Source organism: Elgaria multicarinata, chromosome 10 (genome assembly GCF_023053635.1).
Source record: "Elgaria multicarinata webbii isolate HBS135686 ecotype San Diego chromosome 10, rElgMul1.1.pri, whole genome shotgun sequence".
NCBI lineage: Eukaryota > Metazoa > Chordata > Lepidosauria > Squamata > Anguidae > Elgaria > Elgaria multicarinata.
The window spans coordinates 93,759,259-93,786,792 of record NC_086180.1 but is presented as its reverse complement, the minus strand read 5'-3'; the positions used below and the strand labels follow the sequence as shown (position 1 = coordinate 93,786,792).

The 27,534-nt window shown below is 46.3% G+C and overlaps 1 protein-coding gene across 2 annotated transcripts in view; it reads left to right on the top strand.

The window, feature by feature from the left end:
* WFS1 (wolframin ER transmembrane glycoprotein) overlaps nt 1–27,534 on the top strand; it is an 88,999-nt gene that overhangs the window by 7,494 nt on the left and 53,971 nt on the right. For both annotated transcript variants that reach the window (XM_063135814.1, XM_063135813.1), the window contains exon 2: nt 67–149. In XM_063135814.1, coding sequence (XP_062991884.1) covers nt 75–149 — 75 coding nt within the window. In that variant the 5' untranslated portion in view covers nt 67–74. The remainder of the gene's footprint in view (nt 1–66; nt 150–27,534) is intronic.

Here is a 27,534-nt window from a genome sequence, read left to right as displayed (position 1 = left end):
GCTGGCCACAAAGTTCCTTTGCATACTATTAGTAAAGCTCAAGTCTATTTCGAATGAATTTTGTAGAGGCTGTAATGGAGGAACCAGAAGTGTCCCTTGAAGAACTGGTGGAAAGAGCAAAAGCTGGGGAGCCTAAAGCACAGATGGAGGTAATTTATATGCTTTTATCACTTATTAGCTTTTTATAAGTAGTGTTTTTAGTAACTAAAAAAATGTTAAGTCTTGTGGCAGGTTGGAGGGGCATCCCTCCAAGCTTATTTGCAGCTATTGTTCCATTAAAGCACTGCTGCTTGTGTAGGGCAAGGTGGAGCACATCCCTCTTGTCCAGTCAACTGAGCTGTCACTACCTGGCTTGCCATATTTGTACAAGCAGATCCATTTTCATCAGAGACTTTTGCCTTGATCGAACTTTAATTGACAAGTTGGAGCAGGATTTGGATGTGAATATGCATTTAGGTATGCTTTCAAATGTACAACCCATTGAAAGTAATGCCAGTGAAGAAGTAGAAGCTAGAGCAGGAAGATAAAATGGTGGCGGGGAGCTGAGGTGGGGAGAGTTGGCTGTGTGGTCCCAGAGATTTCCCCAACTTAATCTTTCTTATCATCGCCACCATCTCAGCTGTTGTTATAGGTCCATTCATCATTTGTTTTCGTTCCTTTGTAATTTTTGGTAATTTGTGTTTTTTGATATATTTATCCAGCAGATCTGCTGGTATATGCTGTCCTTTATACAGATTCGAGTAGTATTGGTGAAAGACTCTTTGTATGGCTGTGCCACCTGTTAGTTCTATTCCGCTCTCCTTTATTTTTAATATTGTTTTCTTTTTGCTCTCTTTTCTCAATTTATAAGAAAGCCAATTTTTCTGGCTTATTTGCTGATTCGAAACTTCTTTGCTTCACATAATTAATTTCCCCCCTATCCCGTATTGTTAACATTGATAATTGTAGTTGCAGCATTTTAATTTGTTGAAGAATGCTTGCCTTTCCAGGCATTTTCATTAGATCTTCTTTTTTTAAATCTCATTCAGAATGTTTTGTGTTTTCTCTTCTCTTTTCCTCTTAAATTGACTATTTTGTTGATCAAAATGTCCTCTCATATAAGTCTTACTTGTGTCCCAGACCATTTGAAGATCTGTTCCCTTATTCAGATTCAATTCAAAATATTCTTTCAGTTTTCTTTTAATGCTGTCCACCATACTTTTATCTTGCAGTAAGGTTTCATTTAATCTCCATCTAAATGTTTTACCTTTTCTCCTATACACCATAGATATAGAATTGTGATCTGAAAAAGATTTAGGTAAGATTTCTATTTTGCTGACTTTTGTAAAAAATTCTTTAGTTGTCAAAATCATGTCTATTCTTGAGAAGGACTTGTGCCTTTCTGAAAAATAGGTACAATCCTTTGAGTTGCCATTTCTGTGTCTCCACACTAATCCCAGATTGTCCATCGGGTCAAAAAAGCTTTAGGGAGTTTGCCTTGATGACTTTGGATCTTTTTCTCCGATGTCCTATCTATTTGTGGTAAAATAACTCCATTCCAGTCCCCCATCAAATAGCAATTATCATAGGATAAATCAGAAAGACTGGTAAAATTACTTGTAAAATTCCGCTTTATGATCATTGGGGGCATAGACCCACAACACCAACGTTGACACTCCATTTAAAGTAATTTTAACTCCCACATATCTCCCTTGTTCATCTGTCAGTATTAATTCTGGGTTTAAATATAATATAATATTCAATGAACAAAAAACCTACGGTTTATAAAACAACGTTTGTAGTATCCCTCAGGCATAGGGACCATACGGGTGAGCTTACCTGCTCAGCCTGCCACTTGCCTCTAGACTACCAGGCAATAACATCAGAGTCTTTTCATTGCTGGATTCTTTTATTACTAAAACTTCTTAGAACAGTGACACCAAACTCCCTCAGCAAGGCCCACAACACCAACTGACAGAAACAGAGGCTCCGCCCAGGCCTTCGATGAGGACCTGGAGACTAGCAGCTACAGGCCTCTTAAAGGTATATACATCCACATATCACATCCCCCCTTCTCCATAAAAACAATAACTTTTGTTCAATTAAATCTTAACTTGTCAATCTCAGCTCTTCACCACTATCCCATAACATAGTCCTTAAACTTTGCTGGTAGTCTCACTTCTCGCCCACTCCGTGTCCGTTCGATTCCATCTGCTGTTCCATCTGACGATAGCTCCAGCTCACCTTGAGGTCCTTCTGGCAAGACCACTGCCTCAGGGGATGCCAGCTCCTCTGCAACCCCTAGATCCACATTGGTTGCACTCACAGGGGAAAAGCAATCCCTCCTGAGGTGCCCCCTGTTCCTTCTATAAGTTTGACCTTGGGGAGTCTCCACTACATATGAGCGTGGCTCTCTTCTTTTCTGAGCTACTGATGCTGGCATCCAACCTAAAGTTGTTTTCAACCTGACCCTGTCTCCTACTTGCAAAGGTGGAAGAGGTGCTGTGTGCTTGTCATAATATGCTTTCTGCTGCCTCTGTCGATCTTGTAATCTAGGGTGCGCTCCACGTGGCACCCTGGGCTTCAGGGCAGATGTAATAGCTGGCAGTGTGCTCCGTAGTAAACGTCCCATGAGCAATTGGGCAGGAGCAAAATCTAAACCTGTTACTGGAGTATTACACAGGTTCAACAGAGCCAGATATGGATCAGCGCCATCTTGTAGAGTTTTCGATAGCATGTGCTTGATGGTTTGTATAGTACGTTCTGCTTGCCCGTTGGACTGGGGGTAAGCTGGGCTCGAATGTGTCAAGGTGATCCCCCACTCAGTTGCAAATTGTCTCATAACCTGGCTCGCAAATGGTACATGGTCACAGATTATCTCTTTAGGTATACCATGACGTGCAAATGTTGCCTTCAATCTGGCAACAACAGTCACAGCTGTTTTATCTGTCAAGTGGAGAACTTCAGGGAACTTAGAAAAGTAGTCCATGACTACCAGGTAAGAGTGACCTTGTAACTCGAAAATATCAGCTGCTACCTTTAGCCATGGCAGGTCTGGGATCTCGTGAGGGATCATTGGTTCCCTCTGATTGGCTGGCTGATGTTCCTGGCATGGCTGACAATTGTTGACCCACCGTTCTATCTCTTCATTCATACGAGGCCAATACATCAATGCCCGAGCATGTGCTTTAGATCTATTGACCCCTTGGTGTGGTAAGTGCAGCAGTTTTAACATGTTGTCTCTGGCGCCCTGGGGGATGATGATTTTGTGTCCCACCAGCAACAAGTCATTTTCAATTCGAATACTGTCTCTGAGAGGCCAATAGGGATAAAGTTCAGGCCTAATCTGCTTGCGCCTCCTGGGCCAGCCATTAATATGTAGAGTCTTCAAGCCCTGTAGGCATGTATCTGCTGACGTGTGTTCTTGCAATGATTTGAGCATATGATCACTAAGCGGGTCTGTACTGGACAAACTGTAGATCACTCTATCTTCCATCAGAGGTTCTGTATCCCTGAGTTCCCTGAAGTTCTCCTAAGTTCCCGATAAAGCTTAGCTCAGAAGGAGGTTTAAAATGCTCCATGTTTTATTCCAATATGGCGGCGGGCACTAAAACCCCTCTTCAAGTGGATTTCTGAAGGGGAGATCCCACTTCTGACACCATGTAGTATCCCTCAGGCATAGGGACCATACGGGTGAGCTTACCTGCTCAGCCTGCCACTTGCCTCTAGACTACCAGGCAATAACATCAGAGTCTTTTCATTGCTGGATTCTTTTATTACTAAAACTTCTTAGAACAGTGACACCAAACTCCCTCAGCAAGGCCCACAACACCAACTGACAGAAACAGAGGCTCCGCCCAGGCCTTCGATGAGGACCTGGAGACTAGCAGCTACAGGCCTCTTAAAGGTATATACATCCACATATCACAGTTAAGGCCGTACACTTTCCCACCAAGCACCAAAAAGCGGGGAAATTGGGAGTTAAGGCTCGCCAGCCTTAACGCCACATCCTCCCTAAGGAGGCAGAAAGTACCAGTGAAATTCTCATTCTGCCAAAGCAGATAAACCATGAGGACAGGATGGAGAATAGGATATGCAGAGGTGACTGTGGGGTTGTGGAAAACTGATGACGAACAACTTAGAGCCACCTACTTCTTTTTTTGTTTAGAGCAGCCCTTCCCCAACCTGGTGCCCTCCAAAGGTGTTGGACTGCAACGATCTATCATTGCAAGTCAGTATGTCCCATGGTCAGGAATGCTGGGACAGCAGGATGGGGAACGTAGGGCGGCGCCTCCAGGCAAGCCCACCCCCACCCCACCCCGCTTACCTGCTCTGTCATCGTTGGGCCCGGGCTTGAACTGAGCGCCCTGGTGCACCTGGAAGCAAGGCCACACTTGCAGCCTTGCTTCTGGGTGGACCCAGGGGCTCAATTCAAGTCAGGGCCAGCCGATGACAGAGCAGGTAAGAACACACACCCCACACACACCTGGCCCCTTACCTGGACCTGCTGCCACCGCTGCACAAAGTGTGGCAGCTCCAGCCAACCCCCCTCCTGCCTGGCCCCTTACCTGGAGCTGCCACTGCACAAACTGTTGCGGTGGCAGCTCCAGGCAAGCCCACCCCACTTACCTTCTCCGTCATGGCCTGACCTGTGCTTGAATCAAGCCCCTGAGTCCAACCAGAAGCAAGGCTGCAGGTGCGGACTTGCTTCCGGGTGGACCAGGGCACTCGATTCAAGCCGGGGCCCAGCGACAACGGAGCAGGTAAGTGGGGTGGGCTGGGGTGGGGGCTTGCCTGGAGCCGTTGCTGCAGTTTGCACAGCAGCGGCAGCGGGTCCAGGTAAGGGCCCAGGCAGGAGGGGGGTGCTTACCTGCTCCGTCGTCCCCGGGCCCAGGCTTGAATTGAGTTTCCTGATGGACCAGGGTGCTCAGTTCAAGCCCGGGCCCAGTGACGATGGAACACGTAAGTGGGTTGGGGCTTACCTGGCAGCAGGGCCAGGCAGGAGGGGGTGGGGTTTCTTACCTGCTCCGTCGTTGCAGTCCAACACCTTTGGAGGGCACCAGGTTGGGGAAGGGCTGCTCTAAACAAAAAAAGAAGTAGGTGGCTCTAAGTTGTTCGTCATCAGTTTTCCACAACCCCACAGTCACCTCTGCATATCCTATTCTCCATCCTGTCCTCATGGTTTATCTGCTTTGGCAGAATGAGAATTTCACTGGTACTTTCTGCCTCCTTAGGGAGGATGTGGCGTTAAGGCTGGCGAGCCTTCACTCCCAATTTCCCCGCTTTTTGGTGCTTGGTGGGAAAGTGTACGGCCTTAACGTTGTTTTATAAACCGTAGGTTTTTTGTTCATTGAATTTCATGGCTTTTTGTAAAGGATGACGAAAGCCCTGCCCTCTTTTAAATGCGGTCACTGTAGTATGGCTCCTGCAGCTTTCACTGTTGTGATGAAAAGGAGATTTCACCAGGTTCTCCATATATACAAATGACACCTGGTGAAATTCCCTTTTCATCACAACAGTGCAAGCTGAATGAATCCATGGGTACGTAAATCCTACAATCCTATGCAAGGTTAGACACAAAATCCTACAATCCTATGCATATACCCACGGATTCATAGACCCACTGACATCGGAGTCACCAGCCCCACCATGTGACCATATGCAAAGGAGTACAGGGCTCCTGCCTCTTTTACAGTTGCATAGAAAAGGGAATTTCAGCAGGTGTCACTTGTATTCATGCAGCACCTGGTGAAATTCCCTCTTCATCACAGCAGTGAAAGCTGCAGGAGCTGTACTAGAGTGACTCTTTAATGTTAATTAAGTAAAAAATATATTTTTCTCCTGCACCTTTAACTGGTGTGATGAAGTGGGAACTTCACCAGGTTCCCCTCTGCTGAAATTCCCTTTTCTATGCAACTGTTAAAGATACAGGAGCCCTGTGCTCCTTTTCATATGGTCACAGGGGCAGGGGGCTGGTGACTCCAATGTCGGTGGGGCTATGAATCTGTGGGTACATAAATCCTACAATCCTATGCAAGGTTAGACATAAAATCCTACAATCCTATGCAAATACCCATGGATTCATAGACCCACTGACATCGGAGTCACCAGCCCCACCTTGTGACCATATGCAAAGGAGTACAGGGCTCCTGCCTCTTTTACAGTTGCATAGAAAAGGGAATTTCAGCAGGTGTCATTTGTATATATGGAGAACCTGGTGAAATTCCCTCTTCGTCACAACAGTTAAAGCTGCAGGAACCCTGCCATCTTGACCAGATACAAAAGAGGCAAGGCTCCTGTGACTTTAAACGTTGTGATGAAGAGAGAATTTCACCAGGTGCTACATGCATACAAATGACACCTACTGAAATTCCCTTTTTTATGCAACTATTAAAGATACAGGAGGCCTGTACTCTTTTGCATACGGTCTCCCTAGCCACATGAAAAGGAAGACAGGGCTCCTGCATTTTTAACGGTTGCCTAGAAAAGGGAATTTCAGCAGGTGTCATTTGTATATATGGAGAACCTGGTGAAATTCCCTCTTCGTCACAACAGTTAAAGCTGCAGGAACCCTGCCATCTTGACCAGATACAAAAGAGGCAAGGCTCCTGCGACTTTAAATGTTGTGATGAAGAGAGAATTTCACCAGGTGCTACATGCATACAAATGACACCTGCTGAAATTCCCTTTTCTATGCAACTATTAAAGATACAGGAGGCCTGTACTCTTTTGCATATGGCCTCCCTAGCCACATGAAAAAGAAAACAGGGCTCCTGCATTTTTAACAGTTGCCTAGAAAAGGGGATTTCAGCAGGTGTCATTTGTATATATGGAGAACCTGGTGAAATTCCCTCTTCGTCACAACAGTTAAAGCTGCAGGAACCCTGCCATCTTGACCAGATACAAAAGAGGCAAGGCTCCTGTGACTTTAAACGTTGTGATGAAGAGAGAATTTCACCAGGTGCTACATGACACCTGCTGAAATTCCCTTTTCTATGCAACTATTAAAAATACAGGAGGCCTGTACTCTTTTACATATGGTCTCCCTAGCCACATGAAAAGGAAGACAGGGCTCCTGCATTTTTAACAGTTGCCTAGAAAAGGGAATTTCAGCAGGTGTCATTTGTATATATGGAGAACCTGGTGAAATTCCCTCTTCGTCACAACAGTTAAAGCTGCAGGAACCCTGCCATCTTGACCACATACAAAAGAGGCAAGGCTCCTGCGACTTTCACTGTTGTGATGAAGAGGGAACTTCAGCAGGTGCTACTTGCATACAAATGACACCTGCTGAAATTCCCTTTTCTATGCAACTATTAAAGATACAGGAGGCCTGTACTCTTTTGCATATGGCCTCCCTAGCCACATGGAAAGGAAAACAGGGCTCCTGCATTTTTAAAAATTGCATGAAAAGGGAATTTCAGCAGGTGTCACTTGTATTCATGCAGCACCTGGTGAAATTCCCTCTTCGTCACAACAGTTAAAGCTGCAGGAACCCTGCCATCTTGACCACATACAAAAGAGGCAAGGCTCCTGCAGCTTTCACTGTTGTGATGAAGAGGGAACTTCAGCAGGTGCTACATGCATACAAATGACACCTGCTGAAATTCCCTTTTCTATGCAACTATTAAAGATACAGGGAACCCCCCCACCGCCCCCGCTGGATCTAAGGCGGCGGCAGAGGCGGCGGGGCTAGAGAAGGCCCCAAACCCCACCGGCGCGGGGCGGCGCGGCCCTGGTGGACGGCAGCGGCAGCGGCTGTAGATGAGGGTAGGCCAGGCCGCCCCGCGCTGGTGGGGTTTGGGGCCTTCTCTGACCCAGCCGCCGCCGCCGCGGAGGCAGTGGCGGCGGGGCTAGAGAAGGCCCCAAACCCCTCCGGCGCGGGGCGGCCCGGCCTACCCTCATCTACAGCCGCCGCCGCCGCCCCCCCCCCACACGCTGGGGGAGAGGAGGGACTTCCCTTACCTTCCTCGTTGCTGCTCTGGCGGGAAATGTGCTTCCCTGCCGGAAACGGAAGTGACGTCACTTCCGTTTCCGGCAGGGAAGCACATTTCCCGCCAGAGCAGCAACGAGGAAGGTAAGGGAAGTCCTTCCTCTCCTTCCCCCTCTCCTCTCCTTCCCTCCCCCGCCCAAGTCGGCTGCAAGCCGGCTGTGTGTGTGTGATTGATTGATTGATTCCCTAGCCTCCGGCCGCTGCCACGGTTGGCAGCAGCGGAGACCAGGGAATCAATCTCACACACACACACACACACACCAGCGGCGCGGCTCTTCCCTGCCCTCGCCGCCGCCGCTGCAGTTCGAGCTGCGGCGAGGCTAGGGAAGGTCCCCCCGCACCCCCACCCCAGCGACGCGGGGCCCCCTCACCTCCCCCCCCCTCCACCCAAGTCGACTGCAGCCCGGGGTTTCAAGTGAGCGCCCGGCTTGCTTTCGGGTGGAGCCGGGCGCTCAATTGAAACCCCGGGCTGCAGCCGACGGACAGGGTGAAACCGGGGGTGGGTGGGGGGCGACTTCCCCCCCGATTTCCCCCCCCCCCGCTACACCTGGGCCCGCCGCTGCACGAATGCAGCAGCGGCTCCAGGCAAGCTCCCCTAACCCCACTTACCTGGCCCGTCGGGGATGAACGCCGGCCGCGCTCTCCCTGCTCTCCATTTCCCTCTGGGGATTCTGAAGCTCACGTGCATGCGTGAGCTTATCAGATTCCCCATTGAGAAACATGGGGATTTTAAAAATTAATTAAAAATTGATGGAACGGTCTTTCGAAAAAAGAAAGGCCATTCCATCAATCGGATGGATAGCAGAATTTAATCCTGTTTATAGATTCCACCGGGAGGCTTCCCCTTTTGCGCTACGAGTGCGCAAAAAAAAAGTCGCCACCCCCGAGAAAAACAAAGCAGATTGTGACGGACAGACTTTCTCTCCCTTTTTCTCCTTTAAACTCCCACCCAGACCTCAATATTTCAGGAATCTCCCTGAAACGCGCAGGGAATGTAAAGCCAGCATTTCTTTCTGGCAGTACCGTGTTTCAGAAAGATTCCTGAAATATTTTTCATTTTAGGGTCCTAGGTTCCCCTTCCCCCCACCCCGCTAAATAAATTATAATGGTGGAATGCTCAACTCACTCACCGGCCTTAACAACTGTAGTGATTCCTGTAATATAAGACAACTCCATTTTCCTTTTTTCCATTTGCTGAGATAATGTTCCAAGTTAAGAACTTATAATTCATCTTTTCCTTTATATTAAATACAAAAGGGAAAGAGAGACAATCTCATTCTCTTCTCGTAGCACCCTGGTGCTTGGTCCTCTTCCAATTTTGATTGTGGCTCCTCCCATTCTTTTTTGTGAGTTTCTATAAAGTTTCTTGCCTTCTGTACCGAGTTCAGCTTGTATCTCCGAACCTCAAAAGTAAAAACAACCTCTTCCAGGAGCTCCCAAAGGAAACTGATCTTTTTCTGTTTCAATATAGTCATCAGAAATGCATAATCTTTCCTCCTGCGTAGAATTCTCGTTGGTATCTCCTTCAGCACTATTATTTCTTTATCCTCGATTTGTCAGGTATGCTTTAGGGTGGATTCCCACATTGAGCAGGGGGTTGGGCTCAATGGCCTTATAGGCCATCTCTACTATTCGCTATTGCTAACCTGTTATTCTACTTTGCCTGGTTACTACCATTTATTTACTGTCTGCTCTACTCGTCTTCACTGCTGAGACCTGCTGTTGTAACCAGTGGGACCCCTCCCCATTTTCATCTGAAGGAGTGTGAAGCCTGGAGTGGCCCTTTGGGTTTACTCGGCTGCTACTTCCATGGAAGGTGTTGTCCTGCTTGCTGACTCCTTGGCGTTGCTTCAGTCATGTGGAACTATTGGGACTGTTGTTCCTGAAAATTTTACACAGCTGATTGGATTCTTGTATCCGCTGTTCTTCGGTGGATCTCTCTATTTTCGCTTCATTCTGCATCGTGGTGGTTTTTCCAGTCAAGGTGTGACTTAGAGTGGAGTGTGCTGAAGTGACGGTGCCTTATTATTATAATTATTATATATATTTGTATCCCGCTTTTGCCCAATACTGGGCTTCAAGGCGGCCTTACAAAGTTTAAAATATACTTTGAAAAAAAAACCTGTTTAAAATACACAACACAGTTATAAGTCATTAACATAGATGGAGGGCCAGATTATTCTCCAAAGGCCTGCTGGAACAAACAAGTTTTAGCCTGCTTTTGAAAGCCCATCAAGGAGGGAGGCTGTCTAGCTTCCCTGGGAAGAGAGTTCCAAAGCACTGGAGCAGCCACCGAGAAGGCCCTCTCCCATGTTCCCACCAAGCGCACCAGTGAAGATGGTGAGACTGAAAGAAGGGCTTCTCCAGAAGATCTCAAAGCGTGGGCAGGCTCATAAGGGAGAATAGGGTCTTTCAAATAATCTGGACCCGAGCCATATAGGGCTTTATAGGTCATAACCAGCACTTTGAATTGTGCCCAGAAACAGACTGGAAGCCAGTGGAGCTGTTTTAACAGGAGAGTTGTATGCTCCCTGTAACAGTCAACAATCTGGCTGCAGTGCTTTGAACCAGCTGGAGTTTCCAAACACTCTTTAAAGGCAGCCCCATGTAGAGTGTGTTACAGTAATCCAATCAGGATGTAACTAAGGCATGTGTCACTGTGGCCAGGTCTGACATCTCTAGGAACGGGCGCAGCTGGCTCACTAGCTTTAACTGTGCAAATGCATTCCTGGCCACCACTGAAACTTGGGCATCCAGGCTCAGGACTGAATCCAGAAGTACACCCAAGCTGCGGACCTGTGTCTTCAGGGGGAGTGTAACCCCATCCAGCACAAGCTGAATCCCTATTCCCTGATCTGCCTTTCGACTGACCAGGAGCACCTCTGTCTTATCTGGATTAAGCTTCAATTTGTTCGCCCTCATCCAATCCATTGCTGCCAACAGTCACCGGTTTAGCACAGAAACCGGTTCCTTGGAATTGGGTGGAAAGGAGTAATAGAGTTGGGTGTCATCAGTGTACTGGTGGAACCACACCCCACAACTCTGGATAACATCTCCCAATGGTTTCATGTATCTGTTAAATAGCACGGGGGACAAAACAGAGCCCTGGAGTTGAACAGGAGTCCCCCAGTACCACTTTCTGGGTCCGCCCATCCAGGAAAGAATGGAGCCACTGTAAAACAGTGCCTCCAAGTCCCATCCCAGCAAGGCGGCCCAGAAGGATACCATGGCCGATGGTACACACATCCCCTGTCCAGTTCCCGGTGAAGATTATCCACCAAAGCGACCAAAGCTGTTTCTGTCCCATAACCAGGCCTGAAGCCAGATTGAAATGGATCTAGATAATCTGTCTCATCCAGGAATCCCTGGAGTTGGGAGGCCACCACATGCTCCAATACCTTGCCCAAAAATGGGATGTTGGAGACTATCTGGTAGTTATCTAATACAGTGGGGGCCAAAGAGGGCTTTCAGTGTAGGTCTTACCACTGCCTCCTTCAAGCAGCCTGGCACCCTATCTTGGCAAAGGGAGGCATTGACCACTCCGCTTACCCACTCGGCCAGGAAGGGCAAGGATCTAGTATACACGTGGTGGCTCTCACCAATCCAAGGACCCTGTCCACATCATCGGACTGTGCAAATTGAAAGGTATCCAATAATACTGGACAAGCAGGTGCCAGAGTTACATCCACTGGGTCTGTATCAACAATAGCATCCAAGTCAGAGCGGATCCAAGCAATTTTGTCTGCAAAGTGCTGGGCAAATTGGTCACAGCAGGCTGTTGAAACGTTTGAAATCTCTTTTTGGGGGCCAGAGTGTAGAAGGCCCCTGACCACCTGAAACAGCTCTGCTGGACAGCTCTTTGCAGACGCAATAGTGGCAGAGAAAAACAGTTTTTTTGCTGCCCAAATTGCCACGGAGTAGGCCTTCAAATAGGCTCTAGCCCGTGTTCAATCAGATTCACTCCGAGTTTTCCGCCAACGTCGCTCTAGCCTCCGTCTCACTCATTTCATTGCTCCCAGTTCACTGGAAAACCAGGAGGCTGGTGTGGCTCCACAACGTGAGAGAGGATGCTCAGGAGCAATCGTGTCCACCGCTCTGGCCATTTCTCCATTCCAGAGATCAACCAGGGCTTCAACAGAATCTCCTGACGAGGCAACAGGAAAATCCCCAAGAGCCATCAGGAAACCATTCGGATCCATCAGCCTCCTGCGGCGGACCATCTTAATCGGTCCTCCACCCCTGCAGAGGTTCTGAGTGCCAGCAAGTCTAAATCCCACCAGGTAGTGACAACAGAACTATAGAAAGTTCCTCCACTCTCAGATCCCTATCACCTCATCCAGCATAGAAAACAAGGTCCAAAGTGTGCCCAGCAACATGGGTGGGGCCAGATACTATTTGGGACAGACCCATAGTTGTCATGGCGGACGTGAAGTCCTGAGCCGCTCCCAACAGGGCAGCCTCAGCATGGATATTGAAATTCCCCAGAACAACAAGCCGTGGGGACACCAACACCAACCCTGAGACTACCCCCGCTAGCTCAAGAAGGGAGACTGTTGAGCAGCGGGGTGGACAATACACCAACAGAATCCCTATTCTATCCCAGGCACCCACCTTCAGATTTTTGTTGTTTATTCGTTCAGTCGCTTCCGACTCTTCGTGACTTCATGGACCAGCCCACGCCAGAGCTTTCTGTCAGCTGTCACCACCCCTAGCTCCCCCAAGGTCAAGTCTGTCACCTCCAGAATATCATCCATCCATCTTGCCCTTGGTCGGCCCCTCTTCCTTTTGCCTTCCACTTTCCCTAGCATCAGCCTCTTCTCCAGGGTATCCTGTCTTCTCATTATGTGGCCAAAGTACTTCAGTTTTGCCTTTAATACCATTCCCTCAAGTGAGCAGTCTGGCTTTATTTCCTGGAGTATGGACTGGTTTGATCTTCTTGCAGTCCAAGGCACTCTCAGAATTTTCCTCCAACACCACAGTTCAAAAGCATTTATCTTCCTTCGCTCAGCTTTCCTTATGGTCCAGCTCTCGCAGCCATAGGTTACTACGGGAAATACCATTGCTTTAACTATGCGGACCTTTGTTGTCAGTGTGGTGTCTCTGCTCTTAACTATTTTATCGAGATTTGTCATTGCTCTCCTCCCAAGAAGTAAACGTCTTCTGATTTCCTGGCTGCAGTCAGCGTCTGCAGTAATCTTTGTGCCCAGAAATACAAAGTCTGTCACTGCCTCCACGTTTTCTCCCTCTATTTGCCAGTTATCAATCAAGCTGGTTGCAATAATCTTGGTTTTTTTGAGGTTTAACTGCAACCCAGCTTTTGCACTTTCTTCTTTCACCTTTGTCATAAGGCTCCTCAGCTCTTCCTCGCTTTCAGCCATCAATGTGGTGTCATCTGCATATCTGAGATTAACGTTTCTTCCTGCGATTTTAACTCCAGCCTTGGATTCGTCAAGCCCAGCACGTCGCATGATGTGTTCTGCATACAAGTTGAATAGGTAAGGTGAGAGTATACAACCCTGCCGTACTCCTTTCCCAATCTTAAACCAGTCCGTTGTTCCGTGGTCTGTTCTTAAAACAGAAATAGATGTTTTTCTGGAACTCCCTGGCTTTCTCCATTATCCAGCGGATATTGGCAATTTGGTCTCTAGTTCCTCTGCCTTTTCTAAACCCAGCTTGTACATCTGGCTTGTACATGTTGCGAACTTCTGTCCATAGTTCTTCCGGGACCCTATCTACTAACTCTAGTCCCTTAAATCTATTCTTCACTTCCACTGCATATTCATTAGGAATATTAGTGAGCTCATATCTAACTGATCTGTGGGTCTTCCCTGTTCTCTTTAGTTTGATTCTAAATTGTGCAATAAGAAGTTCGTGATCTGAACTACAGTCAGCTCCAGGTCTTGTTTTTACCGTCTGTATAGATGTCCGCCACCTTTGGCTGCAAAGGATGTAGTCAATCTGATTTCGGTGTCGGCCATCTGGTGAAGTCCATGTATAAAGCCGTCTTTTAGGTTGTTGGAAGAGAGTGTTTGTTATGCACAGTGAGTTGTCCTGGCAGAATTCTATCAGCCTATGTCCCGCTTCATTTTGTTCTCCTAGACCATGCTTACCTGTAATTCCAGATGTCATTTGACTACCCACCTTGGCGTTCCAGTCTCCTGTAACGAAAATAACATCTCTTTTTGGTGTATTATCCAGTAGGTGCTGCAGATCCTCATAGAACTGATCTACTTCTACTTCTTCAGCATTCAAACCCTTCAGACTGCGGGACAAGGCACCTGGTCAGGGGGATGGAACCCTGATAGACCACTGCCACTCCACCTCCCCGCCCCCAGGCCTTACCTGGTGCTGGATAGAGACCCTGGTGGGCAAAGCTGAGAGAGATTAACTCCCCCAGCTTCATCCAACCAGGTCTCTGTGATACAGGCCAGGTCGGCATGCTCATTCAGGATCAAGTCCTGGATAGCCGTTGTTTTCCCATTAACCAACCTGGCATTCACCAGCAGCAATTTCAATCCAGAAGGTCTGTTGCTAGGGCCATCCAGGTTATATGAATTGGGGGGAAGTTTGGGGACAACCAACACCCTGTCATTGCACCCTTTCTTATTTCAGTGCAACTGTCTCTCCCCTGCCCCCCGTATCTCCCTCTGCCCTGTATAACTCTGATGGCTGCTCCTGGACTCCCATCACCTCCTCCACTCCCAGGAAAGCATATATTCATGACAGGCTGGCAGAACCCTCACACGATATAAAAGGCTGAAAGTAGGGGGAGGGGGAGATAAGAAAAAACAAAACAAGCAAACAAGAGGACAGGCCCTCGCCCTCGTGTACTTCCCCGAAGTGGCTTCCCCAAAGGGGCAAACCCCTTTGGTGTCGCTCCCTTCAGCGGTGACCCCGCCCCCAAAGGAGCCTGCCTTTTAAGCTCACAGTCCCAAAAAGATGTTGCAGCTGGGAGTGAGATGTTTCTTTGCTGGGAGCCTTAGTCTACTAGAAGGCAGTTGGAGGTTCTGCAGACTAGGCAAACCCTCACAAGGCAGGTCAACAGCAGCTGCTGATTGGCCCCTTGCTTAGCAATGCTTCTACTACTGGCTGGATCAGATGGAAAGTATTCCACATAACAGGAGCCTGCCTCTTAAGCTCCCAGTCCCCAAAAGTTGTTGCAGCTGGGGGTGAGATGTTTCTTTGATGGTTGCCTGAGTCTGCTAGGAGGCAGTTCAGACTTGGACACTTTTTATGTGGTGGCTTTGTTTCATTAGTGGATGTTGCACATCCCTTGAACTTGATTGTGCTGTGTTTGACATTGCTTCCATTTCCTGATTGTTTCTGTGTTTTGCAGATTGGTGTCTGCTCTTATTTATTTATTCTTGGTTACTTGCTATTTATAGCTCTTGTGGTTGCTTGCCATTTACAGCTTTATGGTTGTTTGCTATTTATAGCTCTATGTTATTGTTCTGTGACAAGACGCAGCCGGTTGCAGCTGGGCCAGCCCTGGTTAAGGCTGCTGCCCTATGCTTGTCTTATCTCTCTGGACCTTTTCGTTTTATTTTTTCTATTCAATCTTTTATTCTTATCTTTCCTCTCTTCTACCCTATGGCACCTTCTTCTTTCGCCTCTTCTAATCTAGTCCCAATCCGATGTCTTCCTTCTTCTCAGTTACCCTTTTCCTGCTCTTTATGGAACTGTCGGTCTGTTGCCATTCATGATCTATTTCATTGCATTTTCTTGCTCTTACTGAAACCTGGCTCCCTGCCCATGATACTGTTATTATTGCTGCCCTCTCTTTTGGAGGACTCTCCTTCTCGCACACTAGTCGTTCCGAGGGGCGTGGGGGCGGCGTGGGTCTTCTATTGTCCAGCTTATGCTGGTTTCAGCCTCTTTCTGCTCCTTCTAATTGCTATTCCTCTTTTGAAGTTCACTTGGTGAGACTTTTCATTCCGTTACAGTTGCGATTTGCAGTTATCTATCGTCCTCCTGGTCCATCGTCAAAATTTATCTCTGACTTTGTCTCTTGGTCAACTTTTTTTCTTTCTGAAAATTCTCCTACTCTCATCCTGGGTGATTTTAACATCCACGTCGATGATACTAATGACCCTGTAGCTTTACGATTTCTTTCTTTATCTTCTTCCTTTGGTCTTAAGCTCTGGTCTGACCTTCCCACACATTCTCTTGGGCACTGCCTGGATCTTGTCTTTTCTAAGAATTGTTCTATTTCTGAATTTTTTTACTGTTGAGTTTCCTTTGTTGGATCATCATTTAGTGTCTTTTGTTCTCACTCATAATCCTTCTCTCTTACTTTCTGTTCTTTGATCTTGCCGAGATCTGCAATCTATAAATTACGATGCTATTTCTCAATTCTTGTCTTCTTCTCTTTCTTCTGTTATTTCTGTCCCTTCTGTGGACTTAGCTGTGTCTTCTTTCAATTCTTCTTTATCTGCTTCTCTTTATGAGTTTGCCCCGTCTGTTTGTCTGTCACAACCACAACTGTGACTTACTTCCTCTATCAGCTGTCTCCGCTCCTGTTCCCGGGCAGCTTATGTTCCCGGGCAGCCTTTGGCGTAAGTCTAGATTTTGGGCAGATTTTGTTTATTATAAATTTCTTTTCTCGGCCTCTTCTGCTAATTCGTTGGCTAAACAACAGTATTTTTCTCTCTTAATTCTGTCTCAAGCCAAGCACCCTCGGCAGCTTTTTACGTCATTTGACGCTCTTCTGAAACCCAGCCCACCCTCCCTTCCTCCCTCCTTGTCCGCTCAGGATTTTGCTACTTTCTTCAACACCAGAATCCAATCAATTTGCTCTGAGCTTGCTATTACTATCTCTTCCCCAACATTCACTACTCAACTTCCAGTTCCCCCTGTAATTTTCTCTGAATTTCTTTTGATTGCTGCCAATGAATTTACTAGTGTAATGCATTGAATAATGCTTTGAAGCCCTCGACCCGCCCTCTTGATCCTATCCCTTCTCACGTCTTTATCAATCTTACGTCTACCGTTCTTCCTTCCCTACTCCACATTATTAACAATTCTGTCTTCTGACATATGTCCTTCTGCCTTTAAGCATGCTTCAGTCTCTCCCATTCTAAAAAAACCCTCTCTCGACATGTTTTCTCTTGCTAATTATCGCCCTATTTCTTTGCTGCCATTTGTGTCAAAAGTCTTGGAATGAGTGGTTTATTCCTGGTGTCTTCATTTTCTTTCTAGTTCTTCGGCCTTGGATCCTTTTCAGTCTGGCTTCTGTCCTCTGCATTCTACTGAGACAGCTCTTACTAAGATTACCAATGATCTTCTTATCGCCAAATCTAAAGGCTTGTTTTCGGTTCTTATTCTTTTGGATCTTACTGCGGCCTTTGATACAGTTGATCATGACCTCCTATTGGCTACCCTATGTGACCTTGGATTCCGCAAATCCGTCTATGATTGGTTTGCCTCCTATCTCGCAGGTCAGTCGTTTAGTGTGTGTAGTAACGGTCACTCTTCTTTTTCTTTTCCCCTTCAAGTTGGGGTGCCACAGGGTTCAGTATTTGGCCCTTTGTTGTTCTCTTTATACATGTTATCTTTAGGTAATCTTATCCGTTCTCATGGCCTCCAATATCATCTGTATGCAAACAATACACAATTGTATCTCTCTTCTCCCGAACTTTCTTCTGACGTTCAGGCTAGGATCTCAGCCTGTTTGTCTGACATCTCAGCCTGGATGCTTCAGCGTCGCTTAAAACTAAACACGGCGAAAACAGTATTGCTTGTCTTCCCTCCTAAACCGTCTCCTCGCTCTTCATTCTTTGTTACTGTTAATAATGTCACACTTTATCCGGTGGAAGAAGCTCGTAGTATTGGCTTCATATTTGATTCTTCACTTTCCTTCTCCTCACATGTCGAGGCTGTAGCCAATTCCTGCCTCTTTTTCCTATATAACATTGCTAGGATCCGTGTGTTCTTATCTGTATCTTCTGCTAAGACTCTCTATTTATTTATTTTATTTATTTGTTACATTTATATACCGCCCCACAGCTGAAGCTCTCTGGGCGGTTTACAAAAGTTAAAAACAGTAAACATTAAAAGTATACAAAATTTAAAAAAACCTTGCACACGCTTTGGTTATCTCCCGTTTGGACTTCTGTAATCTTCTCTTGACTGGTCTTCCTTCTGTTCATCTTTCCTCTTTGGTCTCTCTTCACCATTCTGCAGCCAAGATTATTTTCTTGGCTCATTGCTTTGACCATGTTTCTCGTTCATTGAAATCTCTCCATTGGCTTCCCATTCCATATAGAATTCAACATAAGCTTCTTTTGCTGACTTTTAAATCGTGCCATGGTCTTGCGCCTTCTTATCTCTCCTCTCTCATTTCACTCTACCATCCCCCTCGTATCCTCCGTTCTTCAAATGTTATGTTGTTCTCCCATCCAAGAGTTTCTGTCTCTCTTGTCCAGCTTCATCCATTCTCTTTGGATGCCCTGTTTGCTTGGAATGCTCTCTCTGAGCATCTACAAACTACGAGTTCCATCTAAGATTTTAAGAAGTGTTTGAAAACTCATCTGTTTTCCATAGCTTTTGGTATTTTATCCTGATTTACTGTTCTCATTGCTATGATTATTCCCTTATTTCTGTTTTGTTTAACCCCTTTCCCCCTTCATATGTTTTAATATGATTTTAGACTGTAAGCCTCTAGGCATGGTATTGCTGTTTTATTTGTATATTCTGTACAGCACCAAGTACATTGTTGGTGCTATATAAATAATAATAATAATAATAATAATAATAATAATTCTATGATTCTGTGATTTTACTCCTGTAGTGTTTCTGGCGGATCTGATCCCTTATTGCCTTTCTTATAAAGTAAACAATAATATCCCTTGGAACCCCCCCCCCCTTGTTTGTGTGTATGAGGAGTTTATTCTGTAAACACGGTCTACTTCCACTTCCATACTGTCCTCCTCGATATCCATAAATGTTGACAGACTTTTAATCACTTTCACTTTCAGGGACAAATCCTAAGCGTAAACAATGTTCTTTGTCTTTTAATTCCATAAGTGCCAGAAGGTCTTGTTCTTTCTCCAATTCTGCAAACATCACTTCTGATTTATTCTTCAATACATCCACTCTATCTGCAACTACCTTGATCTCCCCCGTTACTTGTTTCAACACATTGTCCATCTTCTTGATCTCTTTTGTTCCCCTGATCTCCTCTTTCGTTTCTTTAAGTTGCTTCTCCATATGCTGTTCCATCTTGGCTCCTATCTTGTCCATCTTCTTAATCAGAAGATCAATGATTTTCTCTGTCCAGGAAAGCCGCCAAAGGCTGACAATGATAAACGATGGAAACTGGAAGCGAAACAGCAGTTTGGTTTATTCAAAGAACACAAGTGGGGGGGGGCAACGCAAGAGGCTTGGATGTAACTGGGAGGAAAACAAGGCAGAAGTCCAGGCTTATGGCTTACAGAGTAGTTATTGTCCAGTCCGAGGTCCAGGGCTTTGGCAAGAGACGTAGTCGAGAGTCCAGTCCAGGGTCAGCACAAATGGCAAGCAGCAAAGTCCAAGTAACAGTCCGTAGGTCCACAGGGCAAGAACAGGCAAGCGAAGTCACAATCCAGTCCTAGGTCAAACAGGAGTCCAGAGCAGAGAGACGTAGTCACGAGGTCCAGGAGTCAAGGCAGGGATCAGGAACAGGAATCCACGAAGCAAGGCATGGGGTCAAGAGATTCAGGAACAGTGGCTTTCGCCAGGAAGCTCAGATAATCTCTGACAAAGCTACCTCGGCTCACGGCTGCGTATTTATGCTGAGTCAGGGTGCTGAGTCACAGTCTTTCAGCTGTTCCTTAATTGCTTGGCGTTTTAGATAAAGGCGGCGTGACCGACGCCTAGTCTCTTTTTCTGCCCGCAGCTGACTAAAGACAGGTATGTCCATTTCTCCCCCTGACCCCTCCCGATTAGTAGAGGTCTCTGCTGGCACTGAGCCCTCTGAGCTGGCAGAGGTCCCAGCTGGCACTGACTCTTCCCTTTTGGGCTCTGCAGGAATCTCTGCCAGTCCAGACCCCATGCTTCCTGGGCTGGGCTTCTTGGTACTGGGTCCAGCTTCCACCAACTTCTCCTCATCCCCTGATTCTATGTCTGTGCAGGGCATGACATTCTGTGATTGATCAGGTGGAGCCATCTTTCCTGTATCTTTCTTGTGTTCTATTGAGCTTTTTTCCCTTTCCTATGGCAGGTAAATCAATAGAAGATCTCTCACTCCAAGCAGGTGTCTCCAGAGACCCAGTTCTACTTCTAGTTACTCTGCCAGCATCAGCCATTAGATATTAACTGGCAAACTGCCAGTTCCCATGGTGTTTCCTGTTTTCTGTTTCCTGACTTGGAGCTGAGCAGAAGCAGGGAAGAGCAGCTGGCCCAGCTCAAGTAGAAGCTACAAAAGTAAGCCAGTTCCCAGAGAGCGAGTGAACAGGAAGAGCAAACAGGAGTTTGACAGGGGGAGTGTAGGGGAAGAGGAGACTAAGGAAAGGGGAACAAGAGAAGCCTCAAGGAAATCCAGAAGGCTGCCAATTCAAAGAGGCCATGTGCTTGCCATGTGCTCCTGAGCGCTGAGTGAAGAGGGTTGGTGTGGAGAGTTGCTGCAGGGCCTGAAGGGGGTGTTGCCTGATTGCTGATTGTACTTTGTACTCAGCAATCAGTGGCCTGATTGCTGTTGATTGTTGTTGGCCTCCCGGTGACCTCATTCTGTTTCCTGATTTGGAGCTGAGCAGAAGCAGGGAAGAGCAGCTGGCCCAGCTCAAGTAGAAGCTACAAAAGTAAGCCAGTTCCCAGAGAGAGAGCGAACAGGAAGAGCAAACAGGAGTTTGACAGGGGGAGTTCGGCAGGGGAGGCCAAGGGGGAGGCCTCTAAGAAAAAAAGAGGGGGGAAAACAAAGAAAAACATAAAGAGAAACCCACCCACCCCACAAAACCAAAAAAAAAAAAAAACCCCACCAAAAAAATCTTACTTTTCCTTAAGACATACTCATATAGTTGTGTACCTTCAGAGAGGACAGGACAAAGTAAAGGCAATTCCACTATAATCAGAAAGGAAAAAACAAAGCAGAAATAGACAATATGGATGGAAAGGAGCCCCTAGAGGTGGTGACCTGCAAAGGGTGTGCAATGTTCGTGTTTCTGCCTGAGCTCAACATGGCATATACCTGCAACAAGTGCAAGCTGGTGGCACTTTTGTAAGAAAAAGTGAGAGGACTTGAGCGGCGAGTGTCCACCCTCCAAAGAATAAGAGAAGACAAGGTGTTCTTAGACTGAACAGTGGAACTGCAACAGCAACAAGAAGCACACAAGATTGAAGAGCACCAGCCAGCTGAAGCAGAAGTGGAGTATGCTGAGGGGAGGAAAGCCAATGAAGAGGAAACTCTCTGGAAAAGAGTGACAGTTAGGAGCAGAAGAACTAGAAGGCATTCTGCACCGGTGGAACCGTTAGAGTTAAGCAACCGCTTTCAGCTTCTGGAGGATGAGTCTGAAGGACAGTTTGCAGAGGAAGAAGTACAGGAGACACCGTGCAACAATGAGCAAGAGGCAGAAGGTAGGTCAACCAAGAAGAAGAGAAGAGTAGTCGTTGTGGGAGACTCCCGGCTGCACGGGATTGAAACCCAAGTATGTCGTGAAGACCCATGGACTTACCAGGTGTGCTGTCTCCCTGGAGCACAGATTAGAGATGTGACTGAAGGGTTACCGAAACTCATAAAGTCCACAGACACATACCCCTTTCTTCTCATCCATGTGGGAACAAATGATGTCACCAAGCAGAGCTACGAAGAAATCATTTCAGACTTTGAAGCTCTGGGAAGGAAACTGAAGAACTTTGGGGCCTAGGTAGTTTTCTCATCCATCCTCCCCGTTCTTGGAAGAAGATTAGAAAGGGAAAGAAAAATACTCCGGATGAACGACTGGCTACGAAGGTGGTGCCGACGTGAGAATTTTGGATTCTGGGACCACGGGCTAAGCTACTTGGAACGTGGACTGCTGGCAAGGGATGGGTTGCACCTCACAAGGGCTGGAAAGAATGTGTTCGGCCACAGCATGAAGAACTTGATCAGGAGGGCTTTAAACTGAATCTTACGGGGGCGGGAGACATAAACCTCGAGGCAACAATGGATGAAGGCCAAGGCACCACAGTACAGAGAACAGCTCCAATAGTGCCCCAAAATAGTGTCTGCAACAATGTAGGAACAAAGCCAGACTATAAAACACATGGTCTTTGATGTCTATATACTAATGCCCAGAGCATGGGAAACAAACAGAATGAACTTGAATTCTTATTGCATGAAGGCAAATACGACTTGATAGGTATAACTGAAACTTGGTGGGATGACTCCCATGACTGGAATATAGCAATTGAAGGATATAACTTGTTCAAAAAGAACAGAAGAAATAGAAAGGGAGGTGGAGTTGCACTATATGTTAAAAATACCTATCCCTGCACAGAAATACAGGCGGATCAGACTGGGAGCCCCATCGAGAGCATCTGGATTAAAATAAATGGGGCAAGGAATAAAAAGAACATGATAATCGGAGTCTACTACCGACCACCCAATCAAGGAGAAGACAAGGACGAAACTTTTGAGAAACAAATTGCCAGTGTTTCAAGGAAGTGTGATGTAGTAGTGATGGGGGGCTTCAATTACCCTGATATCTGTTGGGAGACCAATACAGCCAAAAGTGGCCCTTCCAAGAAATTCCTGACATGTGTGGGTGATAACTTTCTCCTACAGAAAGTGGAGGAAGGAACTAGAGGATCGGCAATCCTTGACTTGTTATTGATCAATAGGAATGACTTAGTGGATAAAGTGGCAGTTACGGGAACTCTGGGGGAAAGTGACCACGTCATACTTGAATTCTTGATTATGAAGGAGACAAAAGTTGAGTGTAGCCATACACGTACTCTGGATTTTAGGAAAGCTGATTTTAATAAACTCAGAACTATGATAAGTAAGGTCCAATGGCAAATGAGCCTAATGAGAAAAGGAGTGCAGGATGGGTGGGAGTATTTAAAAAAGGAAATTTTAAAGGCACTGTTACAAACAATTCCAACAAGGAGAAAAGGTAGAAGACATCAGAGGAAACCAATGTGGCTCCACAAAAAGCTTAGAGATGACCTGAAAACAAAAAGGGATGCATATAGGAAGTGGAAGGAAGGCCAGGCTACAAAAGAGTACAGACAAGTGGCGCAGAAGTGCCGAAATGGCGTCAGGAAGGCTAAAGCTCAGAATGAGCTGAGATGAGCGAGGGATGCTAAAAGCAATAAAAAGCTTTCTTCAGATATGTGAGTAGTAAAAGACAGAGGAAAGAAATGGTGGTTCAACTGCTTAATGAGGATGGCAAATTGATAACAGATGACAAAGAAAAGGCTGAAGTGCTCAATTCCTACTTTGCCTCAGTCTTCTCCCAAAAGCGGGTCTATGACCCCCCTGGAAAATGTGAAGCAGAAATTGAGGGGGCAGGATTGCAGTTTGAGATTGATAAACAAATGGTCAAAGAACACCTAATTTCCTTGAATGAGTTCAAATCTCCAGGACCTGATGAACTGCATCCTAGAGTAATGAAGGAGCTAGCGGAAGTACTCTCAGAACCTTTGTCTATTATCTTTGCAAAATCATGGAAGACGGGTGAGGTGCCGGACGACTGGAGGAGAGCTAACGTTGTCCCTATCTTCAAAAAGGGCAAAAAGGAGGAACCTGGGAACTACAGACCAGTCAGTCTGACATCCATCCCTGGGAAAATTCTGGAGCAGATTATAAAGAAGTCAATCTGTAAACACCTTGAAATCAATGTGAAATCACCTTGAAATCAAGAAGCCAACACGGATTTGTCAGGAACAAATCCTGTCAGACCAACTTTATCTCATTTTTTGATCGGGTAGCCTCCCTTGTGGACTGTGGAAATGCTGTCGATGTAATATATCTTGACTTCAGCAAAGCTTTTGACAAAGTGCCCCATGATATTCTGATTAACAAACTAGCTAAAAGTGGGCTAGATGGAACAACTATTAGGTGGATTTACAGTTGGCTACAGAATCGTACTCAGAGTGCTTATCAATGGTTCCTTCTCAAATTCGTAACTAGTGGGGTACTGTATTTGTATTTCTTTATTTACAGTCAACAGACCAATATAAAACAAGAAGTACTGCAAGGCTCAGTCCTGGGCCCAGTGCTCTTCAACATTTTTATTAATGATTTGGACGAGGAGGTGTAGGGAATGCTTAACAAATTTGCAGATTTTATTTATTTATTTATTTATCCCCCGCTCCTCAGCCAAAAAAGGCTCTCAAAGCGGCTTACACTTAGCAAAAAAGACAGTCCCTGCCCTCAGGCTTACAGTCTAATAAAGACATGACACACAAGGAACAGGAGTTCAGGAGGGGGGGAGGAGAGAGAGAGAGAGAGAGAGAGAGAGAGAGAGAGAGAGAGAGTCCAACAGGAGCAGGCCATGATGTTTCTTCTGCCTGCTCCTGTCCCTTTGCTCTTTCTTCTCCCCCACAGGGCCAAGATGACAGTTTGCACTGTGGGGGTGGGGGAAGAGTCCAACAGGAGCAGGCCCCGATGTTTCTTCTGCCTGCTCCTGTCCCGTTGTTCTTTCTTCTTCCCCACAGGGCCAAGATGACAGTTTGCTCTGTGGGGGTGGGGGAAGAGTCCAACAGGAGCAGGCCCCGATGTTTCTTCTGCCTGCTCCTGTCCCCTTGCTCTCTCTTCTTCCCCACAGGGCCAAGATGACAGTTTGCCCTGTGGGGGTGGGGGAAGAGTCCAACAGGAGCAGGCCCCGATGTTTCTTCTGCCTGCTCCTGTCCCCTTGTTCTTTCTTCTTCCCCATAGGGCCAAGATGACAGTTTGCCCTGTGGGGGTGGGGGAAGAGTCCAACAGGAGCAGGCCCTGATGTTTCTTCTGCCTGCTCCTGTCCCCTTGCTTTCTCTTCTCCCCCACAGGGCCAAGATGACAGTTTGCCCTGTGGGGGTGGGGGAAGAGTCCAACAGAGCAGGCCCCGATGTTTCTTCTGCCTGCTCCTGTCCCCTTGTTCTTTCTTCTTCCCCACAGGGCCAAGATGACAGTTTGCCCTGTGGGGGTGGGGGAAGAGTCCAACAGGAGCAGGCCATGATGTTTCTTCTGCCTGCTCCTGTCCCCTTGCTCTTTCTTCTTCCCCACAGGGCCAAGATGACAGTTTGCCCTGTGGGGGTGGGGGAAGAGTCCAACAGGAGCAGGCCCCGATGTTTCTTCTGCCTGCTCCTGTCCCCTTGTTCTTTCTTCTTCCCCATAGGGCCAAGATGACAGTTTGCCCTGTGGGGGTGGGGGAAGAGTCCAACAGGAGCAGGCCCTGATGTTTCTTCTGCCTGCTCCTGTCCCCTTGCTCTTTCTTCTTCTTCCCCACAGATGACACAAAATTGGGTGGGATAGCTAATGCCCTGGAAGACAGAAACAAACTTCAAAGTGATCTTGATAGGCTGGAGTGCTGGGCTGAAAACAACAGGATGAAATTTAATAGGGATAAATGCCAAGTTCTACATTTAGGAAATAGAAACCAAAGGCAGTTACAAGGTGGGGGATAGTTGGCTCAGCAATACTACAAACGAGAAGGATCTTGGAATTGTTGTAGATTGCAAGCTGAATATGAGCCAACAGTGCGATATGGCTGCAAGAAAGGCAAATGCTATTTTGGGCTGCATTAATAGAAGTATAGCTTCCAAATCACGTGAGGTACTGGTTCCTCTCTATTCGGCCCTGGTTAGGCCTCATCTAGAGTATTGCATCCAGTTCTGGGCTCCACAATTCAAGAAGGACGCAGACAAGCTGGAGCGTGTTCAGAGGAGGGCAACCAGGATTATCAGGGGTCTGGAAACAAAGCCCTATGAAGAGAGACTGAAAGAACTGGGCATGTTTAGCCTGGAGAAGATTGAGGGGAGACATGATAGCACTCTTCAAATACTTAAAAGGTTGTCACACAGAGGAGGGCCAGGATCTCTTCTCGATCCTCCCAGAGTGCAGGACACGGAATAATGGACTCAAGTTAAATGAAGCCAGATTCCAGGTGGACATCAGGAAAAACTTCCTGACTGTTAGAGCAGTGCGACAATGGAATCAGTTACCTAGGGAGGTTGTGGGCTCTCCCACACTAGAGGCCTTCAAGAGGCAGCTGGACAAGCATCTGTCAGGGATGCTTTAGGGTGGATTCCTGCATTGAGCGGGGGTTGGACTCGATGGCCTTGTAGGCCCCTTCCAACTCTGCTATTCTATGATTCTATGTCTATCTTTGTTTACGTTCCAAACGTCTTAAAACGATTTCACTCAGCCTAGCAAGAAGTTAGAAAGAAAAGGGGAATGCACTCGCAGAAAAAAGAAAGACGTGCAGATATTCCAGCTTGCAGTAGGAGACGATTTTATAAGTGAAAAGATGAAAGCGAAAGGCAGTGGCTGTGTCGTTTAAAAAGTCATCTTCTCTCTGCTAATACTTAACTCTGAGATCACCTGCTTATTTTTCCCCTTCATAAGAGTTAATTATAACTCCAAAAGATCTAGTTGATTAATAGGTTCCAAATTCACACTTCTGATAGGAAGAAAGCTGAAGAACAGTTGCAAACTATAGTTCAACCTAATTTAGAAATGAGAATTGTCCACTCTTAGTGCCCGGCATCCAGGCTCCAAAACAGCTATCAGAGAAAGTTGAAAACGCCATTCTCTCACCCTCTCGCAGATCTCCTGACAGTTTGGCAGTAGAATCACACAAAGGTTTCAGATTTCTTCTGGCATCTCTGGATGAATTCCCCTTAACTCTGGAGTTCCCTCATGGCGGTGTTTAAAGCTGTTTTGTCTACTCCATGCAGGAGCTCTGCATAGAGCAGTCAGGGTGACCATCTTCTCAGAGGGTCACTTTTTATAACTTTATATTATAAAAAGTTTTTTGATGTACTTGGTCACCCATTTTTATTTTTTTTATTGATTAACAATACGCTAATACAATACTACAATATTCACAACACAAGACAACAACAACAAAATAATAATACATAACTTGATTATCCTTATAACATTTCTAATTAATATTTTTTATACATCATTACATAACATAAAATGCACCCCCCCACCCTGGGATCTATTCCGGTTTCCAAAATCTCATTGATTCTTCTGTAGGTGGTCTTCCACTCCCCCTAGATAATACATATTCTAGAAACTGATTCCAAATTCCCTCAAAATCATTTGTTTTTGTTATCCCTTTTCTTATTTTTATATTACATGTCAATTTATCATTTATAGCCATGTCCCAAATCTCTTTATACCAATCCTCAACATGATAATCTCCTTGCACCTTCCAGTTCCTAGATATGATTAACCTTGCTGCTGTCAGCAAATTCGTTATCAGTTCTTTTGTTTCTTTATTGCATTTTAAATCTCCGTATAATGATAGCAATGCCACTGTAGGTGTCTCTTCAATCTCCATTCCCACAATATCATTTATCTCTTTAAACACCATTTTCCACATTTTTTGAACAAAAACACATTCCCACCACATATGTAAATACATTCCTTTTTCTTTACATCCTCTCCAGCAATT